This window comes from Prionailurus bengalensis, chromosome A2 (genome assembly GCF_016509475.1).
Source record: "Prionailurus bengalensis isolate Pbe53 chromosome A2, Fcat_Pben_1.1_paternal_pri, whole genome shotgun sequence".
NCBI classification, from domain to species: domain Eukaryota; kingdom Metazoa; phylum Chordata; class Mammalia; order Carnivora; family Felidae; genus Prionailurus; species Prionailurus bengalensis.
In genome coordinates, this window is record NC_057348.1 from 139,118,937 (window position 1) to 139,143,161 (window position 24,225).

The following is a 24,225-nucleotide window of genomic DNA, read 5'->3' on the forward strand; positions in this document are numbered from 1 at the left end:
GAAAACTGGGATAACAATACTTATATTGAACAGCAAAGACTTTAAAACAAAGACTGTAACAAGAGACAAAGAAGGACACTACATAATCATTCAGAAAACAATACAACAAGAAAATATAACAATTATAAATATGTATGCACCCAACATAGGAATACCCAAATATATAGAGCAGTTAATAACAAACATAAAGGAAATTATTGATAGTAATACAACAACAGTAGGGGACTTCAACACCCAATTACATCAATGAGCAGATCATCCAAACAGAAATTCAACAAAGAAACAGTGTTTGAATGACACATTGGACCAGATGGATCTAACAGATATGTTCAGACCATTCCATCCTAAAATAGCATAATACACATTATTTTCAAGTGCACATGGGACATTCTCCAGAATAGATCACATATTAGGCCACAAAACAATCTCAACAAATTCAAAAAGATCACATTCATACCATGTATCTTTTCTGAACACAACACTATGAAACTAGAAATCAACCACAAGAAAAAAATCTGGAAAGACCACAAATGCATGGACATTACATAAAAAGCTGCTAAACAATGAATAGCTCAAAGAAGAAATCAAAGAGAAAATAAAAAAGTACACAGAGACAGGGGCACCTGGGTGGCTCAGTCTGAGCATCTGACTCTGGCTCAGGTCATGACCTTGCAGTCTGTGAGTTCGAGCCCTGCATTGTGCTCTGTGCCAAGAGCTCAGAGCCTGGAGCCTGCTTTGGGTTCTGTGTCTCTTTCTCTCTCTGCATCTCCTCTACTCGCTCTCTCTCTCTCTCTCTGTCTCTCTGTCTCTATCTCTCTCTCTCTCTCTCAAAAAAAAAAAATACATGAAGACAAATTAAAATGCAAACACAATGGTCCAAAATCTTTGAGATGCAACATAAGCTGTTCTAAGAAGGAAGTTTATAACAATATAGGCCTATACCAAGAAGCAAGAAAAATCTCAAATAGAAAAATCTCAAATCTCAGAGGAGCTAGAAAAAGAACAATAAATAAGACCCAAAACCAGTAGAAGGAAAGAAATAATAAATACTAGAGCAGAAACAAACAAAATAGAAACAAACAAACAAAAACACAACAAACAGTAGAACAGAGCAATGAAACCAGGAACTAGTTCTTTGAAAACACCAACAAAATTTTAACCAGACTCATCCAAAAAAAAAAAAAACAAACCAGAGAGAGAGAGAAACAAACAGAGAGGACTCAAATAAACAAAATCAGAAATAAAAGAGGAGAAATAACAACCGACACAAAATACAAATGACTAAAAGAATATTATGAAAAATATTATGAAAAATTATATGCCAACAAATAGACAAACTATAAGAAGTGGATAAATTCTTGGGAACATATAACTTCCCAAAATTGAATCAGGAAGCAACAGAAAATTTGAACAGACCAATTATCAGCAATGAAATTGAATAAGTAATCAAAAAACTCCCAACAAACAGAAGTCCAAGATAAGATGGCTTCACAGGTGAATTCTACCAAACATTTAAAGAAGAGTCAATACCTATAGTCTTCTCAAACTATTCCAAAAAATAAAAGGGGAAGTATAGCTTCTAGGTTGATTCTATGAGACCAGCATTACCCTGATACTAAAACTAGATAAACACACTACAAAAAAAAAAAAACCAAAAAAAAAACAAAAAACAAAAAAAAACTACAGGCCAATATCCCTGATGAAAATAGATTTAAAAATCCTCAACAAAATATTAGCAAATAAAATCCAAAATATATTTTAAAAAATCATTCATCATGATCAAGTGGGGTTTGTTTCTGGGATGCAACCTTGATTCAATATTTGCAAATCAGTGTGCTACATCACATCAACAAAAGAAAAGATAAAAATCATATGAGTATTTCAATAGATGCAGGAAAACATATGACAAAGTACAACATCCATTGATTATAAAAACCCTTAACAAGATAAGTTTAGAGGGAACATACCTCAACAAAATAAAGGCCCTATATGAAAAACCCACAGCTAACATCACACTCAATGGGGGGAAAATGAGAGCTTTTCCCTAAGGTTGGGAGCAAGACAAAGATGTCCACTTTCTCCATCTTTATTTAACATCGTACTGGAAGTCCTAGCCACAGCAATGAGATAAGAAAAAGGGATAAAAGCCATCTAAATTAAAAAGGAAGAAGCAAAACTTCCACTATTTGCAGATGACATGATACTATATATAGAAAACTCTAGAGACTCCACCAAGAAACTACTAGAACTGACACATGAATTCAGTAAGGTCATGGGATGCAAAATCAATGTACACAAATCCACTGCATTTCAATATACTAATAATGAAGCAGCAGAAACAGAAATTAAGAAATCCCATTTACCTTTGCACCAAAAAGAATAAAATATCTGGCAATAAACTTAGGAGTTTACTACTGCTTAGGAGTTTATTATTAAACTTAGCAATAATCTAGGAGGTGAAAGACCTGTACTATGAAAACTAGAAAACATTGATGAAAGAAATTGAAGATGGCACAAACAAATGGAAAGATATTTCATGCTCATGAACTGGAAGAACAAATATTATTAAAATGTCCATACTACCCCAAGCAATCTATAAGTTTAATGCAATCCCTATCAAAATACCAATAGTATTTTTCATAAAAGTAGAACAAACAATACTAAAATTTTTATGGAACCACAAAAGACCCCAAATAGCCAAAACAATCTTAAAAAAGAAAACCAAAACTAGGGGTATGATAATCCCAGATTTCAAGTTACACTACAAAGCTGTTGTCATCAAAACAGTAAGCTATTGGCACAAAAATAGACACACAGATCAACAGAACAAAATAGAGAGCCCAGAAAGAAACCCATAATCTTACAGTCAATTAATCTTTGACAAAGCAGGAAAGAATATCCAATGGGAAAAAGACAGCCTTTTCAACAAACGGTTTTTGGAGATAGCTATATGCAAAATAATGAAAATGGACCACTTTCTTACATCATACACAAAAATAAACTCAAAATGCGCTAAGGACGTACATGTAATACCCTAAAGCTCAAAAATCCTAGAAGACAGCACAGGTAGTAATTTTTCAAATACTGGCCATAGCAACATTTTTCTAGATAAGTCTTCTAAGGCAAGGGAGACAAAAGCAAAAATAAACTATTGGGACTACATCAAAACAAAAATTTCTACACAGCAAAGGAAACAATCAACAGAACTAAAAGGCAACCTACTGAATGGGAGAAGATATTTGCAAATGACATTATCTCATAAAGGCTTAGTATTCAAAATATATAAAGAACTATATAACTCAACACCAAAACAAACAAATAAATAATCCAATTAAAAATGGGCAGAAGACATGAACAGACGTTTCTCCAAAGAAGATATACAGAAGGTCAACATGACACATGAAAAGATGCTCAACATCACTCATCATCAGGGGAATGCAAACCAAAACTGCAATGAGATATCACCTTACACCTGTCAGAATGGCTAAAATCATAAACACAAGAAACAACAAATGCTGGGAAGGGTGTGGAGAAAAAGGAACACTTGCGCACTGTTACTGTTGATGGGATTGCAAACTGGAGCAGCCACTGTGGAAAACAGTATGGAGGTTTCTCAGAAAATTAAAAATAGAACTACCATATGATCCAGTAATTCCACTACTGGGTATTTACCCAAAGAATATGACACCACTAATTTGAAAAGATATACGCACCCCTATATTTATTGCAGCATTATTTATAATAGACAAATCATGGAAGCAGCCCATACATCCATTAATAGACAAATGGATAAAAAAGGTGTGGTGTATACACACACACACACACACACACACACACACACTGAAATTTTACTCAGTCATAAAAAAGAATGAAATCCTTGGGTGCCTGGGTGGCTCAGTCGATTGAGCATCTGACTTCGGCTCAGGTCATGATCTCGCAGTTGGTGAGTTCAAGCTCCGCATCAGGCTGGCTGCTGTTAGCACAGAACCTGCTTCAGATCCTCTGTATCTCTCTCTCTCTCTCTCTCTCTCTCTGACCCTCCCCCTGCTTGTGTGCTCTCTCTCTCTCAAAAATAATAAATAATTTTTTTAAAAAAGAATGAAATCCCGTCATTTGCAACAACATGGATGGAATCAAAGAATATAGTGCTAAGCAAAATAAGTCAGTCAGAGAAAGACAAATACCACATGGTTTTCCTCATATGTGGAATTAAGCAAACAAAGGAAAAAAGGAGACAAACCAAAAAATAAACTCTTAAATATAAAGAACAAACAGATGCTTACCAGGGGGAAGGTGGGTGAAGGGATGTATGAGATAGGTCAATAGGATTAAGGGTACACTTACCAAAACGAGCACTGAGTAATGTTTAGAATTGTTGAATCACTACATTGTACACATGAAATAATATACTATTACATGTTAACTATACTGAAGTTAAAATTAAAAAAAAATTTAAGATAGGTAAAACTTGCTGCACCATAATTCTGGGGAAGGAAGCCCAAAGTGATGAGTCTGGCATCTGTCACCACTTTCCATGGGTGTAGTTGCCAATGTGGAAGTGGCAGCTGGGATGCAGAGAAACTGGGAAGAGCTTTTGGCCAACTTTAAATAATATTGTAATAAAAATTGGAGTTTCAGTTCTGCTGAAGGAGACCCCAGTCAATGCCAGATTTTCATTTGGGATCCTGAAAGACTGCATTTTCAAATAAATGATGAAGTGAAAGACATCAGATTTCTAAACATCTAAAGCCTGGCTTTGCCCTTCTGTCACTGAACTGAGGTGATTTTCTCCCTGCCAGAAACAAAGGAAATCTTCTCTGGAGAAAATCACACAATATCCAAAGAGCCTCAAATCATCTCTACAATTTTACATACACAATATCTAGCATTCAATTAAAAATAAACATGCAGGGACACCTGGGTGGCTCAGTCGGTGAAGCATCCAACTCTTGGTTTTGGCTCAGATCATGATCTCACGGTTCTTGGCATCGAGCCCCATGTTTGGCTCTGCACTGACAATGTAGAGCCTGCTTGGTATTCTCTCTCTCCCTCTCTCTCTCTGCCCCTCCCCCATTCATGCATCCTCTCTCTCTCTCTCTCTCTCTCTGTCAAAATAAATTAAAAAATTTTAAAAATAAAAATAAAAAACATGCATATTAAGTGATAAGAATTTACTGAAACCAAGAAAAAAAAAACAAAGAACATAAACAAATCCAAGAAGTTTAATGGAATTATCAGAAGTGAGTTTAAACTTTGATGAATACTGTCAAAAAATAAAATAAAATTTTCACCCCAAAAGGCAAAACTAATCCATACATACAAGTCAAGATAGTAGGTATCTTTTTTTTAAATTTTTTGGGGGGCGCCTGGGTGGCTCGATCGGTTAAGCGTCCGACTGCAGCTCAGGTTATGATCTCACAGTCTGTGAGTTCGAGCCCCGTGTCTGGCTCTGTGCTGACAGCTCAGAGCCTGGAGCCTGCTTCAGATTCTGTGTCTCCCTCTCTCTCTGCCCCTCCCCTGTTCATGCTCTGTCTCTCTCTGTCTCAAAAATAAATAAACGTTAAAAAAAATTTTTTTTTAAATAAAATTTTTTTAACGTTTATTCATTTTTGAAAGACAGAGAGAGACAGAGCACAAGCAGGGATGGGGCAGAGAGAGAGGGAGACACAGAATCTGAAGCAGGCTCCAGGCTCTGAGCTGTCAGCACAGAGCCTGACGCGGGTCTCGAACTCACAGACCGTGAGATCATGACCTGAGCCGAAGTCGGAAGCTCAACTGACCGAGCCACCCAGGCACCCCGATAGTAGTTATCTTTTGAAAGGAGAGCTGGGACAGTAGAGGGAGGGGTATAAGGGGATTTCTGGAATGCTAACATTGCTTTTTTTTTTAATCTACACAGTGTTCACATAGGTGTCTTTGTGGTAATTTAACATGCTGTATACTTGTGTATCGCTTATATGTGACACTTTAATTTTCATGCTATTATATAATGTAAAAATATATATTGTTCTTTAATGAAAATTATATTTAATCAATGTACTTATCCCCCATCAAGTACATAGGCTAACCCTGAATCACACTTTACCGGGAATTCATTAAACTGGCTTGCTTTTCTCCTAGTATCTATATGAGATCAACTCTACTGGATGAATACATTTTTAATGTTTATTTATTTATTTTGAGAGACAGAGAGAGACAGAGAGAGAGGGAGCAGGGGAGGGGCAGAGAGAGAGGAAAAAGAATTCTAAGCAGGCTCCACGCTGTCGGCGCAGAGCCTGATGTGGGGCTCGAACCTACAAGATCATGAGATGGTGACCTGAGCCAAAATCAAGAGTCACACTCTCAGTTGACTCACCCAGGCACCCCAATGAATGGCAATTTTGATTAAAGACAAATAGGAATGAAAAGCCGTTGTAGGGTCCAATGGAAATATACTTATAACTGAAGTTTTGAAACGTAGTAATTTGTGAGTTGAAAATGGCTTATAACAACTTTTTTAAGTGGTAAGTGATATTAGAGCAGCCATACAAAAACACATTTCAAGAAATTAACAGTCAAATCCATCCACAAGACAAACCAGGCCCATATAGAGGAAGAGTTGCACCGAAAACACATAATTTAAGCATTCAAAGAGAGGAATTAAAGCCAAAGGCTCACCAACAGCTCTTCTACATACTCCAAAAGTCTACTAGAGTCCAGTTGATTCTATGTATTATGACTGGCGCATTTCATCTTAGGCCTGTGGGGAGTTCTAACGGACCATTCCTCCTGCAGATAACAACTACAAACTCTGGACAAAACACAAACAAAACCAACTACTTGAGGGCTTCCGAGAATGAAAAAATAGCTGGCAGTTTTTGGAGGAGCGTCAAAACTTGGAAGAAATAACCATCACAGTAGTTTCCTTTGCCCAGCCTTTGGCACTGCCCAGGATGGGCAACGTGGTGCAAAGACATAGAAACACGCAGCCAGCTCGCTACTTTCTGATCTAAAAACAGGAATGGAACCCAGAGCAACCACAGCCTCCAGAATGTGAGGGGGGATGGCAGAGGGCACAGATTCGGAAAAAGCGAAGTCCAACTTTCATGTGAACCCTATTCCGAGTCTCAGGATAACCCCCAAACTGAGCATCTGCAGGTCAAGCAGCCCAAGGAAAGCAAAGAGCTGAACTTTTATTTGAACTACTCCCCACCTCAGGTGAGACAGAGTTTTCAATTTAAAGCTAGCCAAATTAAATGTCTGCTAAAACACACAAAAAATCAACACTTTGAAGAGAAATGTAACGATCCAGAATCTCCACAGCATAGCTATCCACATCACCCATGACACACTCCAAAATTATTCAACTGGAGAAAACCAGGAAACTATGACTTGACCCATTTTCAAGGGAAAAGACAATCAATAAAAGTTCAGCCCCAAGCTGACCCAGAAACTGGGAAATATGATGCAAAGACTATAAAGTGGCTTTTCTAACTATGACTATGTGATAAAGAACAGTACATTCATAAGGTATGAAAAGATAGAAATTCTCAACAGAGAAAGCGAGTATGAACGCTTAAAATAAATACTGGGGGTGCCTGGGTGGATCAGTCAGTTGAGTGTTTGACTCTCGATTTGGGCTCGGGTCATGATCCCAGGGTGGCGGGATCGAGCCCCACCTCGGGCTCTATGCTTAAGCTTCTCTCTCCTGCTGCCTCTCTCTCCCACTCGTGTGCACACTCTCCCTCTCTCTCTTAAAAAAAAAAAGAAAGATAAACACTGAAATAAGAGTGTTTATCTTTGGCAAACGAAATGGAATTTAGAGAGCACGGTATTTCGGCAGTCGATCATTGATTACAGTGAAAAATACACGACCACAACAAAAGCTGTCACTTAACTAAGCATTAGTGACTAACATCCAATAAGTCTCTGTATTTCTGATTTTTCAAATCTATTAATCACAGCACAGTAAGAATGTTCTCACATGCATTGACCTAGACGGCAGGAAGAGTGAAAATAAGGAAAATCTTACCCCACAGGCCACTTTCTTAACAAAATATGAATAATGGAAGATAAATGCTATTATAATTCACTATGAAGGCAGTTATATAATTCTATTCCCCATGAGACAAGCTAGCAGAATATATAAAAGAGTGTCTATAAATACTTTTGAGGGAGGGCTGGTCTTCCATTTTACAACAGATTTCTTAGATATAGAAGACCAGACATCCCTAGGACCACGCTGCAGTTCTGTTGAAAGCCACAGAATTGCTGTGGATGCTGCCAGTCAGCTTACCATTTCTTCAACGTAAGGGTAAAGCATGTCTCCAAAGTATTCTGTAGCTTCAATTGGAAGCTGTGCTGGCAGATTGTCAATGGAACACATCAGAATCCCCGAGCCTTCGACACTAGGAGAAGTGAGATGCTTTATTCAGATGTATACAGCGTTATCTGTAAGCTCTAACTTTCCCAGATGCCTAAACCATTGCATTTGTGTCATAATAATTTAAAGCTGGGTATCAAAGTGTGTAAGAAAAGAAACAAGACTTTTCAACCAAACCTCCCTTCTTCAGCCACCCATCTCCCATTTAAATATAGTATGCATGCATTTAAGTGTTTGAATTTGCATGTTGTTGTTTTTTTTACCAAATTTTTTAATATGTTTGAGCATATCTCTGGTATTTGCATAGCCTTCATAAAAATGTAAAATACTGAATACTTTAAACTACTATACCAAGGTAAGTAAGTGATGTATTATTATGTGTCTCTTATCATCTGCAGCCCCAGCAAACTTACCTGTCATGAATAATATGCTGGTCTGCATCATACATACAAAAGGGATGTTCTATTGTCGTACATTCAGTCATAAACTCTATAGATCCTCCTGTGTCAGCTGAAATGTCACATATTGCCACAAGTCTGAAAATAACATCAACACTCAGATGAAAGTGTGGAATTCTCAACAAGATAAAAAATGAATAGAAGTGAAAGGTGCTTGGAACAACTTTCAGTGTGGATGCCAAATATTTCCTGGGTTCTTCAGCTTTTTTCCCTACACTTCACTGTTCAGGACACTGTATCCTTCTAGGATATAGACAGTCTTCCCAAGATGAGTTTTAGTCTCCACACACAAAAATAAGGAGAAAAAGAGGGGGATGAGAAAAAAATCAAAGTGGAAAACCGCTTCCCTAGAGAAATCACAGCAAACAGCCTAGTTAAAGTTAACCTATTTAGCCAGCTCTAAATAACTTATGAATATTTGATGACACTGTCTGCACTCTGCTTAGTGGCACAAGGTTTGTTCTGAGGGTCATTGCATGACCAATGATTACAGAACACACAGATACATTGTTCTTCATATAAGGTGAGGTCAGTGTGCCCCCTCGGAAGGTTTGGAATTGTAGGTAACTTTTGGTACAGTGGGGATGAGTCTGTGCTTATAGAGCTACTACGGAATTTTCCATGTTAATACAGGGAAACCTCTAGAATTAAGAACAAAAGCCTCAGCCCAGCTTTTGAAATCCTTTAGTGGTTGACCAAAAATTCCCTGCCCAGTCTCCAACTACCACTTGCCTTTATAAACCCTGCACTAGAGCTAATGTCTTAACTCGCTGTGACTTAAATTGTGCTTTGGTGGTTCCGTATTTATCAGGCACCAATCCTATCACTTGAAATTCTCTTTCCCCTCAGTCCTCCCTTTCAAGCCTTGCTGAGCCCAGTGTTCCCAGTTTCTTCTCAATTCTTGTGCTATTTATTGTTCCTAGCATTCTCTTGACATTTACTTCTTGCCAGCTACATGCCTGAGGGTAGCAATCATATATTTTCTCTGTCCTTTAGCTTAGCAGAGTGCAAGGCAGATGAAGCGTTCACAAATATTTATTGATTAATTATATACTCAACATTTAATAATTATTTGAATGCAAATTACATGTCAGGCAACGTACTGGGTACTTGAAGCCAAGATAAATAGGGCCACTATCCTTAAGGAGATTAAATTTTAATAGGAGGGAGAAAAATCATAAACACAGGAAAATAAATGATCATGAGTTTCAGAGAAAAAAAAAAGTAACAGACTAGAGAGAGACGGGGCTGGGGACGCAGATCTTTCTGAGGTTACTTTTGAGCTTCGTGTGGAGTTAAGGGAAGAGAGTTTCAAGAGGGAAGGAAGGTTAACTGTCAAATGCTGCCAAGAGATCAAGTAAGATAAAGCAGACAACTAGTCATTAATAGTCAAGTCTGGTGATACATGAATCTCCTATAATGATACCGTAACTAGTGGGTCCAGCTACTACAAACTGCCATCATTACTGAAGGGAAGTCCTTACTTGTGTGGTAATGCGGGGCAGCCTTCCACACCAGCAACCGAGGACTTGCCCGGAACCAAGAGGCTCTGGACATCTTGGCGAGTTAGTAATCGAGGGGTGTTTTGTTCCCAGTAGATTCCATTAATTAAACAAGTTGTATAGGGTGCAATCTGTAAAGCAAGTGCCAAGTTCAACAAGATAGGCAATACAGAATTTCAACGAAGTAGGCTGAAAGAGAACTATCAGTAAAGTTCATGAGAAATAATTTAATGTTACTTCTAATTGACTTTGTTATTTGCCAGGTCGTTGGTAGCTTTGTGAGGTGAAGACAATAAATACCCACCCAGAATTATTCCATGATAGAGAAATACGTGAACATAAATGCATTAATATTTCTGTTCTCTAATATAATGCATGGCCAAGAAAAAGGAAAGGACAGAATCAAGCGACCTAGTACTCTATTTCCAGCTCAACCACCAGGAGTGTGATCTACATCACACTACCTCAACTTCTCTAGGCTCTATTTTCCTTACCTGCCAGATGGGGATAATACGTACCCCATTCCTCAAAGGAATGCTGTAAAGATTAAATCAGATAACATCTGTAAGCTCCATGGACGAATGTACTACATGCATACATACATGGTAACTAGGTCATTATAAGTTTTAGGATGCGTCCAATCACCAACACTTCTGTGATTGGGGAAAAGAGGAGGGATGTAAATTTACTAGATTTTTAATTTTTCAGTCTGAAACTAGTTTCATAATTTTTGTTTCTCAAAAATCTCAGGCATTCTCAAGCTACAGGTAAGAGTTCTTCTCTATAGCATGCTCTATATGCTAGAACAGCTAAATTTCATACCAGAATCTAGAATCTTGTTACTCAAACATACTTAAAGTTATTTAAAACATTTCTTTTCACAGTAAATGCACTTTTTGTTTGGTTTATTTTTTTGGTTTTTTGGTTTATTTTGAGGAGGACTTTGCATGACCACTGACTACAGAACACACAAATACATTGTTCTTCTTAGAAGATGAGCCCAGCGTGTCTCCATCAGAAGGTTTTGAATTGTACATAACTTTTTGTACAGTGGGGATGGGTCTTTGCTTATATAGCTGTTTCACCCTAGTCCCCTGTAACCAATGCCATGCCTCAAGATAGCTGGCTGGGGTTATGAGTGCAATTTGTGACAACAGGTGGGATAAACCTAGGTTGAGATGAAACCTCATAGACATTGTGTTTTGCCAACAGTACTAACTAGTCCAAGATAAATACAGAAAACAACACGCCATGGGAAATGTTTAGAGTTATTGGGCACATGCAGACCTGAAGTAGAAACAGAGACAGCGAAGCAAAGAACATATCCAGCAAAACCACTTAAGCAAAGGCCACTCCAAACATCAATAAAAGCCAACAACCCCTAAGGCCAACCCAAGGGAGTCACGAGTCATTATGGGGAACTGAAAAACAATATATACATTCATAATTTTTCTCCTTGAAAACAACCTAACAATAGTGTGTTATGAGCAACCAACTCAGAAGCAGAGTGTGATACTCACATCAGTATTAAAACGACTTATGTAGCGCTCAGGATATTTGTCATACTCTACAGGATCATACACACCATCTGTTTTCCTGACAAGATGATGATGGCGACTTAACACCGTCCCATAGACTTTTCTCAGGTCTTGCAGAAGAGAAAGAAATGAGTAAAGTAGGTGACAAATGATAAAGGTTTATGGTGATAAAATATGTTAACACAGAAACTGTTAAAAACAGTAAAAGATACATGCAGTCATCCTCCTCCCCCTTACCTCCATTTTGGGAAACTTCTTTTAATTCGTGTGGCTCCACATATTCACAAGGTAACTCATTGAAGATTTCTTGGGCTCCCTATAAATAATGCATGAGTACAAATCTAAAAATCAATAGGACAAAAGCCAACATGGTTTCCCGCAAGGATTCCAATTCGCTTTCCCCACAATTACACAGCTCCACTTGTCCTGCCCTACAGCGAGGATTGCAACCCAGAAGTACAGGTAAGCTTCTGGCACACAGCCTACAAACCAGTTTTTATTTATTTTATTAATGAAACAGCATTAATTGGAAGGAGCTTTACTTTTACTTTTTTTTATTTAAGTTACCCAGAGGAGACACAAGGGTGCTTAGAAATGAAAACATAACAAAATATTCCTATTTATGTTTGCTCCACTGCAGAATTATTTCAAGTGGGGGAATTATATTTCCTATGGAAAAAAATCAGATGGCTATCTCACAGTATAATACAAATAGTGATGTCCTGTTTGTAAAATATTTTCATTGAAAGATCTCTTTTACAATTACAAGTTTCTCTGGGGGATCACAAGTGTCTTCTCAAAACCACCCCAAAAGGAAGAAAGTATGAATTACAATCCTAAATTAGGCGTTCTAAAATCTTACTGGCAAAACCCCAAGTCATTTAAAAGAGTTTACATCCTGTGGTCAATTCCAAACTTTTGGACAACACAGTGACGAAGGTAAAACAGACCTCTCTAAGAACAGACCTTTATACCGTTAACAATGACTTATCCCTTTAAAAAGAAAAAGCATTCAAAACCCCTGACAGCTTGGAGTCAACCAAGAGCAAAGAAAATGAGTTTGGACCATCACTTCTCTCTTACTGTGGGAAAAGTACATAGGTAAGAAAAGTACCAAAAACAGAATGCCCACTCATCCAAAAAGCAGGGCTCTAAAATATCCCTAAAATCCTCACATCCTTTGGGTTAGTCTCAGAGTTTTGACTGCTTTACAGAAAGCAGATATTCTTAGAAGTATCTGAGAAGTTACCTTAGATACATTACCAGTCCCTGTGAACACAAATGTCAAGGGCCCTATCGACTTTGGCATCAAACCCAGAGATATTTCATAGCCGGCATCGCGGATGGCTTGCACAGCCTGACTGCTGTTCCTGTAGTTATGAGCCATGCCAATGTGCTGAAAGCAAGCACACACGAATTCAAATTAGTCTACATCCTGAGACATTTACCTGTTCTTAAAGTGTGATATGTATTTTCAAAATGATAAACAAAATACACATCTCACCATAAAAGGTGTGTGATGTCCCAAAGCAAGGAGCCTTAACCCCATTCCATGTAAAATGTTGATCATCCCTATTGCAGAATCAGACCAACAGAAAAACCATTAGTCGGGAGGAGCTGAAGCTGTTTTCTCTGACCATTCTCCAACCTGCTCGGTGCTCTGAGGAAGCACAGACCACAGCATCTCAGATTTGGAAGGGGCCCCGGTGGTCACCTTATCCATCCTCTCAACTGGCGGCCATCAAAAGTACTAACTCAGCTGCATCTCTGTCTATCCCTTCCACTTTCAATCTGCCAGAATGGAAAGAGTGTCCGTCTTCTTCTCTAAGGTTAATCTCTCCACCTTTGCTCCAGATCCCATCTCTTCCCATTCCTTCTCTAAGGAATTCACTCTTGAATTACTATTTCTTTCACTATCCCTCCCTATTAGTTCACTCTTATCAACATTTAAAGACACTTACATTCCTCTTGAACCAAAACTAATGAACAAGCAAAACGAGGTCACCATTGGCCCTACCTGTGACCGCTGTCATCAATTTTAGTGACCTAAATAGTTAATTAAACTCAGTGGACAATTGTCAGATCTTGACTTACTTGTCAGAGATATTTGGCAACATGGAATCCCTCTTTATTAGAACCCTCTCTTCCCTTAGCAGCTCTGACTTGAAAACTTTCCTCCCACATCTGTAGGTGCCTCTTCCCCTGCCCATTTCTTTTAAACTAGTGTCCCGTGCCCTTTCTTTATACCTTAATCAGCCTCAGGATTCTGTCCAGGGCCTTATTCTCTTCAATCTCTACATTTTTTTCCTTAGCTAATCTCATCCAGTCCTAAATTTCGAGTACTCTGTATGCTGCTGACCCCAAGTCTGTATCTCTAACACAGATATTTCACTTCAAGAACTAATCAGCTACCTCATGGATTTTTCAATTTGGATTCAAACAACGAAAACTCAGCATACCCATAGCAAAGACCTCATCATCCATTCTCCCCTTCTTTTTAGGAACATAACTTGCCCTCTCTGTATCCCTTTGAAATGTTCTTTGATCTTTTTTCTTAAGTCAACTTTTAAAAGAGTAATTTATGGGGCGCCTGGGTGGCGCAGTCGGTTAAGCGTCCGACTTCAGCCAGGTCACGATCTTGCGGTCCGTGAGTTCGAGCCCCGCATCGGGCTCTGGGCTGATGGCTCGGAGCCTGGAGCCTGTTTCCGATTCTGTGTCTCCCTCTCTCTCTGCCCCTCCCCCGTTCATGCTCTGTCTCTCTCTGTCCCAAAAATAAAAAAAAAAAATAAAAAAAAATAAAAAAAATAAAAAAAAAAAAAATAAAAGAGTAATTTATATTCAATAAAACACACCAATTTAAAATGTATCATTTGATAACTGTGAACATATGTACACGCCCATATTATCACTGACCTAATCAAGATATAGAATATTTCCAACACCCCATTCAGTCCTCTCCAACCCTTTGCCCCAGAAAATCACTCACCTCATTTCTCTCTGTAGAGAATAGTTACTTCTACAGTTTCATATAAATGAAATTATAAGTATATACTCTTTTTGCGTCTGCTTTGACTCAGCATAATGTTTTTGAGATTCATACATAATTGAGTGTATTAGTAGTTGACTTATTTTTATTGATGAAGGAGTTTTCTATTTTACGGATATATCACAATTTATTTAACCATTCCTCTGCTGATGGACATTTGGATTGTCTCTAGGCTATTATGAACGAAGCTACTAGAAATAAGTATTTACAAAAAAAATTATTCATTTCTCTTGATAAATGCCTATGATTAGAATTTCTTTTGTACATTGATATTCAAGTTTTTTATTTCTTCTTGAGTTGGATTTGGTAATTTCTGTCCTTCAGGGATTTGTCTATTTGACCAACATTGTCAAATTAATTGGCCTATTCATAATATTTTCTTACCCTTTTAATGTCTATAGGATGTATAGTGACGACCCCTCCTGTATTCCTAATACTGGTAAATTGTGGCTTCACTCTCTTTCTCTATTTTTTTTAATCAGTCTAACTGGAGGCCTAACAATTTTATTGATTTGCTTAAAAATAACTAGCTTTAGATTTCACTGATTTCCCCTCTTATCTTTATTATTCTTTTCCTTGTATTTGCTTTGGGTTTAATTACTTCTTCATTTTCTTGCTTTGTAAGATGGAAGTTTAGATCACTAATTTGGACTTTCTTCTTTTCTAATAAAAGCACCAAATGCTAAAAATTTCCTTATAAGCATCATTTTATTTGCACCTCATCAATTTTGGTATGCTGTTTTAAATTTTCATTCAATTCAAAATATTTTCTTTTTTTTTTAATTTTTTTTTAACATTTATTTATTTTCGAGACAGAGAGAGACAGAGCATGAACAGGGGAGGAGCAGAGAGAGAGGGAGACACAGAATCCGAAACAGGTTCCAGGCTCTGAGCTGTCAGCACAGAGCCCAACGCGGGGCTCGAACTCACGGACCGTGAGATCATGACCTGAGCCGAAGTCGGACGCTTAACCGACCAAGCCACCCAGGCGCCCTCAAAATATTTTCTAATTTTTCTGTGATTCCTTCTTGATTTATGGGTTATTCAAAAATATATTGCTTATCTTCCAAATATCTAGAAATTTTCTAAATATCTTTCTATTATTATTTCAAAATCGACTTTATTATAGTCAGAGCACATACTTGATGATTTCAAACATTTTATGTTTATTTAGAATTGTTTTGTGACCCAGCATATGGGCCATCTGGGTGAGTACTCAATAACTGTCAATTAGGTTAGGGTGGCTGATGATGTCTTCCTGTCCTATATCCCCACAACTTTTCTGTCTGCTTGTCTTAACAAGTACAGACCTTCAAGTAATCTAATCCGATGCATGGTTATAACATAAGGTGATGTTTTCTCAACTAAAGAAGGTTCAAAGTACTAATGGGACAAAAGTCAAGTGTAGTTTCCCCCAAACTACAGCTCTTATTCTTTCTAAACTGTTCCTCTCTTGGTTCCTACCCCTGTATCTTTTCCCTTCCTTCCCCCTGTTATTCCTCTTCATAATTTCTCATCACCAAACTGACCTCTCCTAGTCTTCCAGACAGAACTACCGGAAAAGCCAGACCCTATTCATAGTTGTTCTCCTTTTCCCTGATTTTTCTTTTTTAACTTTTGTAATGAAGGTATTTAATGATTTACCTTCTTATTTTATTCCCCTAATATTCATCACCCTTAGGCACACACCCATGTTTATTTTTAGTGGGTGGAAATGAACACTTTCATGCCCTTGCCACAGAAAAAAAGGAAAACACCTAGTTACACCCCAGGCAAATTCAGAAAGTGAGTGATGTAAAACCCTGGCATACCTACCTGCTACACCTGCCCACTGTCCAAATGCCACTACCCGTATTCCTCTATGATCCACCATTTTCTCATAATCGATCAGTCGGATTTCCTGAAGAAAGAATAAAAGATTTTGACTCAGACCCATCCAGCTTCATATCAATGAGTAAGCACATATACGAGCAAGTAAATTTTCACATTTCTTCCTCTTATAAAATATGTCTTCACTAGACTTTATAAGTTACCATTAGGTGCACCATGAACTATTTAGAAAATGCTGGGTCACAAACCGGTAATAGGTTTATGATTTGAGATGAAAGAATGGTCCTAGCAGAGTGCCTAGTGCTCCTTGATGGTAGTTAACGAAACAGGAAAGGCATCAATTCCTCTCCTAGGCCAGCAGCATCCACGGATATATCTATAGCCCCATTCATCCCCATATCCATCCTTCTAGCCTCAAAGAAAACAAGTCCCTCCTAAGGCTAATCTCTGCGAACTGGATCCCAGCTTTTCCCGTGTCCTCCCAGACCACTCTTGAACTTTCTCTTCCTGCATCATCCCTGTGTACACTGCTCCTTCCTACCTAGAAAATAACAACAACCCCTCTCAAGTCCGTACGCACAAATCTCTCATTCTTTCTCTCTCTACCTTCCTTCCTTCCTCCTTCCCTCTTTTCTCTCTCCCCGTCCTTTTACAAATAAGCTTTATTCACAAAGTAGGAGTACATACAGCCTGCTTTTCACTTTCTCAGCTTCACTAAAACCACGTTCTTCCCTGTCTTTGGGAACCTTCCCTCTCAGGAATGTCCTGTCAATTCATGGTTAAAAGCTATTGACACACTGTAATTATAGAATGCTTTAAACAGCCATTATATTTCCTTAAATACCTTATGATTTTTACCAAGTGCCTGAATTTCAGAATGTTTAAGATTCATCCAACTCTAAGTAATTGGTTACAAAATGTTGCCAAAAAGCAGCCATGCCTATTCTGCTTCTATTAATTCTCTTGTAATGAACAAAAGTTCATATAACAACAAAATTTCTGAAGTACTTTTTAAGGAGTTTACCTACTTAAGTGAAACCTTCCTCTTATAATATTATTTCCACTAATCACTTTTTCGAACTCGTTCTTCAGAACCACTGGCAATTAACTAGCCGAGGTCTAGCATATTTGAAGTTAGTAGGAATGTATGCCATAGGCCTTTACGAAACACATTTCCTCTATGGCTTTTACTGTTTGTGAAGTCTCCTGTCCTCTGCCTATTCGCAGATTCCAGTCTCGTTTCTAATGCTCTAACATCCTTACCCCAGGACCTGGACATTGGCCTTCTCTACCCACACTCACTACCTACACTCATCCAGTCTCATGTTCTTAGATGCCATCAAGTCTCTGACCACAAAATGTGTCTCAGGAGGAGCGACCCTCCTGAGCTACAAACTCGTATCAACAGCCGTCTCAGTATCTCCTTAAAATTGAATGTCTAAAATCTAAAATCTCCTTACATGTCTAAGGGACAAATTGGACTCAACGGGCCCTGAACTCAACTCCTGATCCTCCCACCCAAGCCTGCTTCCTCTTGCGCTAGCATCATCTCAGTCTGTGGCAACCTTCAAACTGCTCAGGCCAAAACCTTGGACTCCTCTCCAGTTCCACTTTCTCTCATACTGCACATTCATTTCACCAGTAACTTCTGCAGGATCTGATCTCTAAAATACACTCTAAAATACTGATCTGTGTATCACTACCTCCATTTCCACCTCCCTCATGTAAGCCACTGTCTTTTGTAACCTGGCACCCATACTAATCTAGACTAACAATCTTGCCAATTTTCTCCTTCCACCTCCGATATTATCCACACAGCAAGCTGAATAAGAACTTCAGAGCATGATTTACTCTAACCCTCTGCTCAACCAGACCCTCAGGACTTTGCACTACTCTGCTTTCTGCTTGGAAGTCTCTTCTCCAATGGATAAGACTTAATCCTTCACCTCCTTCAAATTTTTGCTCAATGCCAAATTTGCAGTGAGGCTTTCCCTGATCATCCGATTTAAACTATCACCACCTGCGGTGCCCAGCACCCCTTTTCTCCTTCTGTATCATATTTATCTCCATCACACATATCTCCAAGTGACAGATGAGATGTCTTATTTATATATGTATCATCTCTCTCCTCCCCCTAGAATGTAAGCTCTATAAAGACAGTTACTTTATTGCCATTGCAGTGAACAGTATCAGACACATTGTAGACACTAAGCAAATATTTGTTGAATGAATACTCTACATTTTAAACACCTGATAGTTTTTCCATAGTATTTGTATCTCGAAAATTGATTTTTTTTCCTATACGAATGTTAATAAATGTAAAAGTAATCCCCAATCCAGGTTTGGCCCTACAGAGCTGTGCAACCTCAGTTGAGTCACTTTGCCTCTCAGGGCTCCATCTGAAAAATGACAGAAGTGGATTATATGATTCCTGAGGCTCTTTTCAGCAATAAAATTCTACTTGGTAATATCTGACCAATTGGCCTTATAGACTGCTAATCGTTTGGGGGGAACAATTCTATCATTCTTTCTGTTTGAAAATACAAAAAGAATGAAATATGTTTGGTTTCTCTTATTACAAATTCCAAACTTGCACAGCAGAGGAGCCCTAAAAGAAGCAGAGCCATTCTAGCACTAACTCATAGACCACCTTTCCTACTGAGGTGAATAACATGATGTATTCCCTAGATGCTGAAAGAAAACTAAAACGCCACTTGACATTTAAAAGTAAAAAGAAATATTGTTTCTGTGTTAACATTTATGATTACTGGTCACTAGTTACCTTTCTTAGAATCTCATCCAACAAGCCCATGTTGGCCTCCTGAGCCTTTATTGTGTGGGAGAAGAATGCATAAGTCTTCTTAGACATTAATTTTTCCTCCGGGGGTCTTTTAACTCCCAAAATTAGACAAGCTTCAGAAATATCTTCCTGAAGAATGCCACCAGCTTTAACATATTCCTGGGAATGCAGTTTTGGTTAAAAGTTATTTCCCTGATTTTTTGTATTCACATTTTCTTTAATAAGTAAGTGTAGCAATTAAAGGCACAATCTTTTGAAGGCATTGGAACAAATAACAGAACAACTGCTTCTAATATTTTTACTTTCTGGCTAAAGATCAATTTAATACTCTTGACTTTTGTAGCAAAAAAAAAAACAATTAGAAAATTTACCACCTATTCTTATTTAAGTCCCGTTAATAGTTTAATCATAACCACTAACACACATGATTTAAAAATACTTGTGAAATGTATAATTTATATCAACAATGCACTGAAACACTACATGCAAAATAGTAATTTATTACTCAAGTTTTTTTGTTTGTTTGTTTTTGTTTTGTTTTGTTTTTTGAGAGACAGCCTGAGCAGTGTTGGTGGGGACAGAGGGAGAGACAGAGAATCTTAAGCAGGCTCCACACTGGGCATGGACGTCATGGCTGTGAGATCATGACCTAAGTCAAAATGGAGAGTTGGAAATTTAACCAACTGAGCCACCCAGGCACCCCTTACTCAGGTATTTTTAAAAGAAAGACATGTATCTGCAATATTTCCTTTCCTTTCTTTCTTTCTTTTTTTTTTTTTTTGGTTCAATTACTATTTATTACTGCCCTGTTCTGTCCAGCGGACTGTGCTACAGATGAGATGATAAGATACACAAAAAGGCAGACAACACCCCTCCTGTAAAGGCACTAACAAAACATAGTAAAAAGAAGTCAGGAGCACAGTAAATGAGACCAAATTCAAAAGAATTGTGCACAGCAGAACCTAAGTGATACAGTAGTTTAATGAATACTGAGATAATTCCTGGGTAAGACTACCAAGGAAATACGCAAACTTAAAGTAATCTTGAAGCCTAGGTAGGATTTGGAAAGATGGAGGTGGGAAATGCAACATGGTAATATCAGTAAGAGGCACTGAAGGAATACATACAAATTTGCAGCCTGGAAAATAAGGAGATATTAAGGGCATAGTGGGTAAATCAATTTGGAAAAGTAAACTAAGTATTATCATGGTGAATATGATCTTTATGGGATAAAAAAATCATCATCATTTATTAATAAATTAGTACATGCTTTAACTGAGTTCTTTTCATGAATTATCTCATTTAATTTTCATAAAACTCCCATGAGGTGGGTGCTATTATTGTGGCCATTTTATCAATGGGAAACCTGAGGTTTACACATTCATCTGAGATTGAATAGCTAGTACATGGAGGCAATAGACAGTCATTTCAGATTTCTAAACAAAAGGAGCAGCATGATCCAGGCAGAATTAAAAGAGCATCAAAAGTGGCCGTTGAATAAAAGGAAGATGAATCTAGTTAGGAATCTACTTCAAAGGAAGCTATAAGAAAGACACTACAAGAATGAACATGTAATTCATACCTTGTTTCTTTGAAAATAATCTATTTACCCATTTATAACAGACTGGTTAAATAAATCACAAAAAATCATGGAGTAATTACAACAGAATAATTATAGCACAGCCGTTAAACAGAATGAAGCAGATCTCTATGAACAGACATGGAGTGAGTGTCAGGGTATGTTGTCGACTAAACAAATAAGGTGCAATACAGTATGTATAGTATACAACCTTCTATATAAGAATACACACACACGCACGCGGGCGCCCGCACGCGCTCATGCATGCACATTTTCGCAGACAGAAATATAGAAATAATAGATGAGAAATGACAATAGTAACCTATGCAGTGGGTGGGAAGAGGATCTAAGGGATTAAGATAAGAGGGAGACTTCTCTGCAGCACATCACTGTACATCATTTTCACCTTTGAAACTTGTAAATGTTTCACTTATTTTAAAAATATAATTAAATCAAAAAGGATATTAAAGCAACCGTTAAAATGTATAGAAAAAACACAAATAAATCCAGCTGTAGATCACAACGATGGTGTAACTACACATTGTATAATTCACATAACTTGAATACAGCACTCTGAATATTTGTTCTGAGATGTATTCTAAAACAAAAAATAATTTTCAACTAAAAAAATTAAACTCCATTTAATAAGTTTATTTTTTATTGAGGTAGAAGTGACATACAACATTATATTAGTTTCAGGTGTATAACATAATAATCGATATTTTTACGTATTGCAAAATGATCAGCACAATAAGTCTTGTTAACATCCATCACTATGCATAGTTACAGAATTTTTTTCTTGTGATGAGAACTGTTAAGATCTACTCCCCTAGCATTAATAGGTTTATCCTTAGTTGTAATATTAGTATTGTGATTCCAAAACTATTTTATGTATAATATAGGATAGAGCAAAAAACATGCATTAATGTTATAAAGAATTAAAATTTTCACTGCTGGAGAAAACATACAAATATAAAATTTTAAAGGTAAGAAAAACCTGCACTGTTAAAATTTTTAATGGAAATACCAGTATTAACTCATGATTAAATAATATATATGCATATGTATATTATATATGTATGTATGTATTATATGTATGTTATATGTATATATATATGTGTATGGGTATGTGTAATCTGTGTATTTCTTAGTTTGTCCACTAAAGGGGCTAAGAACGACACTATCCCAGTAAAAATAAGCACACCTAACATGAGATATCAGATCTTGGTTTCTATATACTAAAAGAAATCAGGGTTCCCTGATGAAATGGCTAATCCCAGGTGTGGGGCAAAAAAGCACAAGGTGAGGCTAAGACCATATGTTGCTGCAGGAAACAAGAAAGCTCAAAAATAAATGGATTCATGTCCAAAGACATAGGAGAACCCTTAAAGAGACCCTCTATCTCAAATTTGGGATAATTCAGACATTTAAGAAAATGGTTAATAGATTATCAGCAAGGGAAAAGGCTCATACATCCATAATGATACTCGAAAGAGCAAAAGAGAAAGGAAAAACTAAAGGAAATCTGTTTTCTGCAGAAGAATATCAGCAAATAACTTAGAAGAGTGATAAAATTAGAAAATCATTTTGCAAGCTTCCACGGGAAAAAATGATTCAGGCAAAGATTATCAATGGATGCTAACTAACATCTTTAGCAAAAGGTGGTTGAGACACAAGCAGGAGATTCACCGGTCTCAAAATATCATCCCACAGATGACTCAGTAATTACAAAGGGAAAAAGGTACTTATACAATGGAGAGATCTGGTGGTAACCACCTCCGCCAAGTGACCACAAATTTCTAACCTTGGGACAACCTGATATATTGTGTCTCTGATGTGATCCAATGGGAAGAACATAGATCACTTATATCACATTTATATCAAAAGTGTTTAACCCAAATGTAAACACCAGAATAAAAACAAGACTAATTACAACCAGAAGCAGATGATTCTACAAGTCAACTAGCCTGGATTCTTCAAAAAGAGTCCATACCACAAATCAAACAGGTGTGCTGTTCTAGATTAAAAGAACTAAAGAGACATAACAATGAATGCAATGAACCTTAATTAAGCCTCAATTAAAATTAAAAAAAAATAGGGGTGCCTGGGTGGCTCAGTCGCTTGAGCGTCTGACTTGGGCTCAGGTCATGATCTCCTGGTTCCTGAGGTCCAGCCCCACATCGGGCTCTCTGCTGACAGCTCAGAGCCTGGATGGAGCCTGCTTCGGATTCTGTGTCTTCCTCTCTCTCTGCCCCTCCCCGCTGGCGCTCTGTTTCTCTCTGCCTCTCAAAAATAAAGAAATGTAATAAAAGAATTTTTAATAAAAATTTTAAAAAATCGTGAAGACCATTGAGACAATTGGGAATTTGAGATGGGCTATGTGAAATGATATTATGGAATTATTAATTTCTTAGGTATGATGGTTATGTAGGAAAGTGATTTATTCCTAGGCAAGGCAGTTTTTTATTGACCTTAGTCTCCCCAGTCCCAGAACTAGAGTCACACCTGGAGACATGACTATAGGACACCACCTCCTTCGAAAGGCAATCCCTCCACCCCTCAGCTGGAGAAAGCATGCAATGGAGTGAAAATAATACTTATTGACTGAATACTGGACCCAAGGAAAAATTCTGAAAGAGAAAGGGATACTGTCATGTGGCATTTACATGACACTAGCAAACATTTTATTTTTACTCTGATGCTCCTTCATTGAAAAAATTAGAAATGTTTACCTTGTCATGAATGGCCCGCCGATTGGAAGGCTGTATTAAGACTTTGTACCCCAGGTTGGTGATCCCTTTGATGTGCCGGGGGGCCAGGGGTGCCCTCCGCTCCCAGGCGTTCACATCCTCCCGCCTCAGGGCCATCACAGCCTTGTGGTGAAGCCCTTTGTACAAGCTGAGCCCCAGCCTGCCCAGTTTGGTCCTTTGTACTCGTAGCATCTTGAAACCTGGTGACTGAAAAGACACCATAAGAGAATAGCGCAATAAAAGGCAGGAGGGCTCACAGATCAGTTCTGGTCTCCTGAGAAATCTGCTGTAAAATCCAACCAACTCAGATGGAACAGATACAAGAGAGAGGAGGAGAACCCTAGACGATAAAAAGTGCTC

General features: G+C 37.8%; 1 protein-coding gene across 2 annotated transcripts in view; it reads right to left on the reverse strand.

The window, feature by feature from the left end:
- Positions 1-24,225, reverse strand: part of AASS (aminoadipate-semialdehyde synthase) — a 61,856-nt gene that overhangs the window by 29,860 nt on the left and 7,771 nt on the right. Inside the window, exons 2-11 of one of the 2 annotated variants that reach the window (XM_043589355.1) lie at positions 23,848-24,072; positions 19,519-19,695; positions 16,722-16,806; positions 13,365-13,432; positions 13,110-13,256; positions 12,098-12,176; positions 11,843-11,970; positions 10,305-10,453; positions 8,776-8,898; positions 8,276-8,387 (exon numbers count right to left, since the gene is read on the reverse strand). In XM_043589355.1, coding sequence (XP_043445290.1) covers positions 8,276-8,387; positions 8,776-8,898; positions 10,305-10,453; positions 11,843-11,970; positions 12,098-12,176; positions 13,110-13,256; positions 13,365-13,432; positions 16,722-16,806; positions 19,519-19,695; positions 23,848-24,057 — 1,278 coding nt within the window. In that variant the 5' untranslated portion in view covers positions 24,058-24,072. The remainder of the gene's footprint in view (positions 1-8,275; positions 8,388-8,775; positions 8,899-10,304; positions 10,454-11,842; positions 11,971-12,097; positions 12,177-13,109; positions 13,257-13,364; positions 13,433-16,721; positions 16,807-19,518; positions 19,696-23,847; positions 24,073-24,225) is intronic. The other variant, XM_043589356.1, reaches the window with a different exon arrangement.